Genomic DNA, 7,513 nt, shown 5'->3' with positions numbered 1-7,513 from the left:
TATAAATGTCTTAACACAATAACTAAGAAAATGCCATGAAGGCTATGTTAACCAGTTTGATGAAAATATTTCAAATTGTATATAAAACCAACACATTGTACCCCATGATTGCATTAATGTACACAGCTATGATTTAATAAAAAAGATAGAAAAAAAATGATGCTGTGGAAAGCTAATAGCAGGGAAATAGTTCAAGATCATCAAATGAAAAAGCATTTTATAGGCATGGTGTTATCACTACATGAACACAGCAGATTCTGTGACATTAAGTATGATGTAATTTCGCTTTATTAAAAAAAAAAGTATATGTATAGATGTACATATTTTTGGCTATTAACACATCAAAATTAATATAGCTAGAGGGTGACCATGTAGGAAATTTGCCTGCATATGCTTTTCTATTCTTTCTAAATTAGAGAAAATGCATGTTTATTATGTATTGACTTATTTTTAAGTTATTAAAAACAAAATTCCCTGATTGTACATTCCCTACCTATCTGAAACCCATTTTGCAGTGAGTTATAGCAAAAAAAAATAAGTAAATATGTAGTTTCCTTATTTCTAATGAGCAAGAGAATAGGCTGTATGTTGACTCTCTCCAATACTGGGCAACCACAGGTTAACAGGCAAGCAAAAATAAGTTCCCAGGTAGAAAAGAGGGCTATGTTGAAAGCAGCAGAGTGTCCATTTAACTTGGATCACTCAACTCCCTATTCAACCGTTAATTAGAGGCTCATTCCTACCTTGTGGTTTTTGAAATGGTGTTGTTTTAAAGCTGGGCTTTCCCATTGTGCCTCCGTGTCTCATTTCTGTGAATCAATTCAACCCTGGCCCAGCCATAATGACTTCCCCATTCTCTCATTGTCTCGAGAAACCCAGTTTTATTGGCATTCTTTCCCTTTGCAAAGAAAAGAGTTATTATGGGCGCCCTGGGGAGAGAATAAGGCAGTCAGTCCACACAGGACCAAAATCAGAGGTGGTTTTGCTGAAGACAACCTACCAAAAGTTTTAATATCGTGTACTATGTACTGTGATCAAAACAACCCACGGTCTATGTTTTTCGTTGATCAACTCACTGTTTAGTCCATCATTGCCCAAACCATTTTTATATGCCGAAACATATTACCCAAACTGCTTTTAAGATTATTTTTATCGTAGGTGACTGAGACTGGGTCAGCATGAAATCAGACCACCTCAGATTTAGGGATGGCTTGGCATGACACTATTATCAGTAGAAACAGCTGCATGGAAAAAATTTAAAAAATGCTTCAGAAAGTCTGATTCCAAGCTTCCCATGTACTTGGGTGTTTCCCAGAGATGGTAAACTCAGAAATTGCTGTGCACTCATCATTTTTTATTGCAAAATTCATTAAGCTGTTGTGCTATTATCATCCTATCTTGTCAAGATGATACATTACAGACTTCATTGCAAAACTTTCACAAGCAGGAGAAAGTACACCTCTCTCCTGACCATAGAGAAAGCCTCTGGGTATTTTGCTTTTGCCTTCCTCTTTTCTGTGTAAAGCTCCCCGTCTTTGCAAAACTTCCATCTGTCTGGCAACTCCCTTTTCTCCTGTTTGATCATGCGGAGAGAGAGCTCCCACCTTTTGGCTCCCTGAGGCATCTGGAGCTACCGTTAGAGAACAATCTTCTTCCCTCTTCTTTCTGCCCTCTCATCTTAGGTGTCATGGAAAGTTGGGATGTTAGCCTGCCTTCTGACAGACTTCCATGCACAGTGGGAAACCTTTCCCAGCCCCACCTTGATTGAAGAGCTGCGTTTCCTATTTACCCTGCAGTTCTGTGTATTCAGGAGGCCAGACATGTCCAGGCCTGCCAAGACGTGTGGATTTGGCTTGGCTCTGCATATGCCTTCTTGGCCTTGCCTCTGGGTTCTGTGATAAACAGAGATCCTGCCTCTCATGTGCGATGGCGTTGCCATTAGAGTGAGTGGAGTCTCTTGGTAAATATGGAAAGTGAAGTAGCTTAGCTCCAGATTTCCATGGCAACCCCCAGAACAAGTACAATATCACCAGAATTATTCTGCGGCTTTCCTCTTTTAGTTGCAGTGATTTGGGTGCATGCTCATGTTTTTCCACTCCTGATTTGTACAGAAAATAAAAACTCTGCCCACTGTCATCAGTATTTTGGTTTCAAGGACGTTAATGGTTCCTGTCTGAAGCACCTGAAAAATTCAGTCACACATAACTACCTCTTTCTGTTCCAGCAAATGAAATTTTTCATCGTGTGTTATTCCCCCTTATATTTATCATTTATCTCATAACCATTCATGGAGCTTTTGTGTAAATGATCCACAGGCAAGGCACCAGGAAGGTCTGGCTAACACTGACCTCAGAGTCACTGTAATGGTTGCCAGACACGTCCCTGCCCTGGGGTAATTGCGTCCTTAAGTATCAGGTCCACATCCACTTTGTCACTCCTGGTAGAACATGTGTTCATGAAAGTGTGACCAATGCATGTTTACAATTGTTGAGGGGTTTATTTTATTTTGTTATTTTCTCATATCTGGGCTCTTGTTTTCTGTGGCTAAATAAGGCAGGTATTCTCAGTAACTTCAGCTAGTTTAGGAATACTCCTGAGTGGTGGGCATTTTTTCTCTTTTTGTTACATAAACGGTTCTCTAGAATCTTGTTGACTTGACTCATAACTGGTTGTTATTCTCCTTTTGAAGCCCACTAGTCTATAATTTATTTCCTTCAGCAACGTAATTGCCATCAGTCCTTCTCATACCTTCTGATGAGGGTACCAGAGCTGGACTGAATCATCAGTGACTCAAAGTCCAGCTCTGTTATTTGAAGGATTTGATTAATTATTATTTTAAGAGAAAAAAAAAGTCTTCTGGGCTGCCTGGTCTCTTGCTTCTCTGCCAGGAACAGGTATTCATTTGCCTACCTGATCCCCATTCCCCCACCCCCCCAAATCCTGTTCTAAGTGACATTACTGAACCATTTTCTCCTCATTTCTTAATTTATTCCAAACCCTTTAGAATTAGAATATGAGTTTGCCATAACCACTGAAACATTGGATTTACTGTCATTTTTATTCTTCATCTTTTCTCTGCTCTGGAACAATCCTTACCCTCCTACTTACCTTCAGGAAAGATGGTCAGCATTTCAGCTTGGATATTCTTTTTTTTTTTTTTTTTATTAAATCATAGTTGTGCACATTAATACTATCATGGGGTATAGTGTGTTGTTTCCATATACAATTTGAAATATTCTCATCTAGTTGGCCAACATAGCCTTCATGTCATTCTCATAGTTATTGTGTTAAGACATTTATATTCCACATTTAGAAAGATTCACATGTACCCTTATAGGATAGATCATAAGCGTGATCCCAACAATCCCCCTCCCTTCACTCATCCTCTCTCCTGCCCTCTCCTCCCTCTCCCCTTTCCCCCTATTCTTGGGCTAAAATTGGGTTATAGCTTTCCTATGATACCTAACTATTAGTTTCATAGTAGGGTTGAGTACATTGGATTCTTTTTCTTTTATTCTTGAGATATTTTGCTAAGAAGAATATTTTCCAGCTTGGATATTCTACCTACAAGTTCTCAGTCTCATTATCTGTGCATCTATAATATAAAGATAATGGGACTTATTTTGTAGTTAGGGAGTATCAAGTTTCTGGATTTCTTTGTTGTATGGCCCAATGAGGGACACTAAAAAATAGTCTGCCTCTCTGGTTGTGTATTTGGGTATCTTGTCTGCAGAACTATGAACCTTATGATAAATGTTTTATCCCCTTTCCTAATGGAGAATATGAGAGAAAATGAAGGTTATGGTGATATTTTTAGAAACACTGATAGACTTTTAGCACAGTATTGTGTTTAGTTTGGAAAAACATAACCCTTCCATGGAGAAGTAAATAATCACAGGAGAAATATGAGCTATAGTTTTACTCTTCTATTTTCTAAGAATTCAGAGTATCATGTCATGCAAACTTGGTGCTTCCAACTTCTCAAACTAGCATTAATAAAACTGTTTTCTCTCCTTCCACATGAAGCAGAAAATGTCTCTGGTTGAAGCCCAAAATATCATCTTTACTCCCCTTCTTGGTCTTGGGCTCCCCACAATCTTACAGAAATGTTTGTACTTTGTGAAAAGGAAAATTTTCCGCACACTGATTCATACTGATAAATGGCACATCCATTCTCTCAATGATTGCCTAATTGTGTAATCGTAGTGTTGTTTTTCTTCCTGATCGCCGGTTCCCATTTACAGGCCCTGTGAGTCCTCCTACATCTTGGCTCAGTGTGCCTCTTACAGTTTCTCTTTCTTTGTTGTCATCTCTCTTTGAAACTTAAGCTCTTAAAATATGAGTAGTTCTAAATCTCAGGCATCAATTTAATAATCTACATTTTTCAAAGTCTACTTAGAGTTCAGGAATCTCTCAGTAGCTCACGGTTTATCTTTCCTGTGGACTTTATCCAGGACAGTAAGGATTTGCTCAGATATTTGGGGGGCTGGAGGGCGTGTGTGTGTATTTAGTGTGATGCTTACTCTAACATCATTTCACAAGCATACTTTATTTTTACAGACATGACTAGTGCAAAGGGAAGAGTATTTTTCTAACATCACTTCCTTCATTGTCTAAAGAGACCTGAATTCAAAGGTCGACCTCTGAATTATCATGCCAGTGATTCTAGTCTGTCCTCCTAAGGATATAGAATAACTCTAGCTCATTTCAAAAAGATCCAGTGAGGTTCAACCTAGATAATGATATTTAAGTGAATTAATCCCAAAACATCAGTTTATTTCAACAGGGTATCCCTGTAATGAAGGGGGGACAAGAATGACATTTCCAGTTTATAACATTTTGCTACAGCAGTGGTGCCTGTGCCATTTAGCTGAAACATCCCCCAAAATGTTTTTCAATGCATGGTTCCAAGTTTTTAAAGATAGGAAGAAACAGAAAGTTCTTTTCTTTGAGCAATATTCTAAAGTTTACAAAATACATTCCTGCGCATGATCCCACTTGATCCTCATGACAGCTCTGCAAGCTGTGGAAGCCAGTTCTCATTCTCCCCATTTTAGAGAATCCTTAAGCAAGAATCCACAACCAAGTAGAAATTACCTAAGGCTACACAGCCAGTCATGGGTGGAGTCTTGAAGAGAATTCAGGTTTCTATCTCTTAGCTTGGTAATATTCTCCAAGCAGGAACATGACTGCTCAGACTGTGGACTCAGATTTTTGTTCACATGCCGACTACTCTGCAGCCTATTACAGGTCTATTTATCAAAGAATAAACTTGATGTTCAACATCAAATACATGGAACTAGAGGCAACATGGAAGGATGTATCTGGGGAGGGCATTAGGAATTTAGACTGGCCAAGTCCTTAGGAAGTTTATGGCTAAATAGTAGATAATCTAAGGTGAGGGGCTGTGGAGTTGGAGATAGGACATGGCCTGATCATCGAGGGCAATACAAGAGGCAGGAGATTTAGAATAAAAGATGAGAGTCACAGAAGCCAAGGGAATCTGGTTGAATGCAAGGCGTCTATGAAGCTTGCTCTGTATTCTTGCCAATTGAAAGAAGACACAACTTAAGGTGCTGTGGTAGGACCACTCTTAGGAAAAACTCTGGCTTAGATTAAAGGGGATATATTAACTGTTAAGACGAGGAGGGGGTATTGCTCTGAAATTTCAAATCACTCATTCCCCATTGACTCTTCCTTTCCCACTTTTAATTCTTACCGTTTCTTTTTCCTTTCTTAAGCTTCTTTGGGATCAGAGATCTCAATCCAATTTCATTATTTTATATTTTTATGCATGTGGGAACTGACTATTGCAATGTAATAATACTAATGTGTGGCTTGTGCCCTTTTCCCCTCCAGAGGAACAAAGGAACAGCATCATCAATTCCAGTTTGGAATCTGTCTCATCGAATCCAAACAGCGTACTTAATTCCAGCAGCAGCTTACAGCCCAACATGAACTCCAGTGACCCAGACCTGGACGTGGTCAAACCCACTCGGCCCAACTCACTGTAAGTATGATGTCCAGTCACTTACCACATGAGGGCTTTGGTCAGCCATTCCACCTGGAACTTGTTCTCTGGCTCCATCTGACTTTGGGCCATTGTCCTGTGAACATTATTTAAACCTCCTCCCTAAACTTGGAGCTTGGCTGTTTTGTTTTGGGTTTTTTAAGCATTATCATCTTTGGGAGGGGTTGAGAATCATTCTTAACATACTGCTTCTTAGCTTTGGTGATCTTTGATTTACTGCCCTGCTGAGATGGCTTTGGTGATAGCTATTGCCTGTGCTGGCTGCTGGGCATGAGAAGCAATTTCTTTGAGTTTTACAAACATTCAGGGACTGTTGTCGCTCTGTAGATCAGGAGCCACGTGTTTCACTCATTCATATTGTCTCGGTCCCTTCCCCTGATTGTGTTAGGAATGTGCAGTGCTACTTCCATGTTCATGTCCAAAAGGACAAGTCCAAGGAGCCCTTTGTGTCTTCATGTTGTCAGACCTTAGCAGGATCATGAGCTCTTACCAGAGACTGGAAAAGAGAAGATGCTTTTTGCTTCATTTGGGAGCGCTGAGCAGCATAGCCAAGGCAGTCAGTTTGGGGGCTGGCTGTCTTATCCCCACGGAAATTAGATCTACTTTGTTAGGACCAAAAAGTTCTCCCTTGTGGTTCCATCCCACATTGCTTAGCATGCTTCTTCAGACCACCCCATAAATCTTGTCAACTAGAGCCTTTGCAGAAAGAATGTGAAGCCATGACCAGAACAGTTGGACTCTCAGGCTGAGTTATATAAGACTCAGGAAAAAAGAGAGTTGACTTTGCCTTTCTCTAGTGAAAATAGTTTGCGGTTCAGCCACAGACTCTCATCAGGGCAGTTGTTCACTTGGTGAGACACCAGCATGAGGATGAGATACCAGGATGTCAGCAACCTTTTCCTGCTCCTTTGCACACTGTGGTTGCTTGATGGCACCGTGCCCTTGAATCTCTTTAAGATATTTACAAATCTGGCCAGGCACAATGGCTTATGCCTGTAATCCCAGTACCCTGGGAGGCCAAGGCAGGATGATTGCTGGAGGCCAGGAGTTCAAGCCCAGCCTGGGAAAGAACCTATATCTAAATTATTTTTTTCCCCCTTGTTTGTAATACTTTTTTTTTAAATTTAATCATAAACACATAGATCATGTATACATTAATGCATTTATGGGGTACAATGTATTGATTTCATATAGAATTAGGAACACTTACATCACACTGGTTAATATATACCTCATCTCATTTTACTTATTGTGTTAAGACCTTTATTCTCTATACTAATAGATCTGACATGTACCCTTACATTATGCACCATAGGTGTGATCCCACCATTCACCCTCCCTCAATCTGACCTCTTACCTTCCCTCCAATCCCCCCTCCTCCCTCCTTCATCTTGGACCATAGTTGTGATCTAGTCTTCATATGAAACTGTGAGTGATTGTAAATTGGTTTCATAATAGTACTGAGTACATTGGATATTTTTT

General features: G+C 39.8%; 1 protein-coding gene across 4 annotated transcripts in view; it reads left to right on the top strand.

Moving 5' to 3' along the window:
* ARHGAP26 (Rho GTPase activating protein 26) overlaps positions 1-7,513 on the top strand; it is a 431,922-nt gene that overhangs the window by 353,558 nt on the left and 70,851 nt on the right. For all 4 annotated transcript variants that reach the window (XM_023515652.1, XM_023515656.1, XM_023515658.1 and 1 more), the window contains one exon: positions 5,860-6,010. In XM_023515652.1, the coding sequence (XP_023371420.1) occupies positions 5,860-6,010 (151 nt within the window). The remainder of the gene's footprint in view (positions 1-5,859; positions 6,011-7,513) is intronic.

The sequence above is a fragment of the Otolemur garnettii genome, unplaced genomic scaffold, assembly GCF_000181295.1.
Source record: "Otolemur garnettii isolate 467f Iridium unplaced genomic scaffold, OtoGar3 scaffold00003, whole genome shotgun sequence".
Classification (NCBI taxonomy): Eukaryota; Metazoa; Chordata; class Mammalia; order Primates; family Galagidae; genus Otolemur; species Otolemur garnettii.
This window is presented reverse-complemented; position numbering and strand designations above follow the sequence as displayed.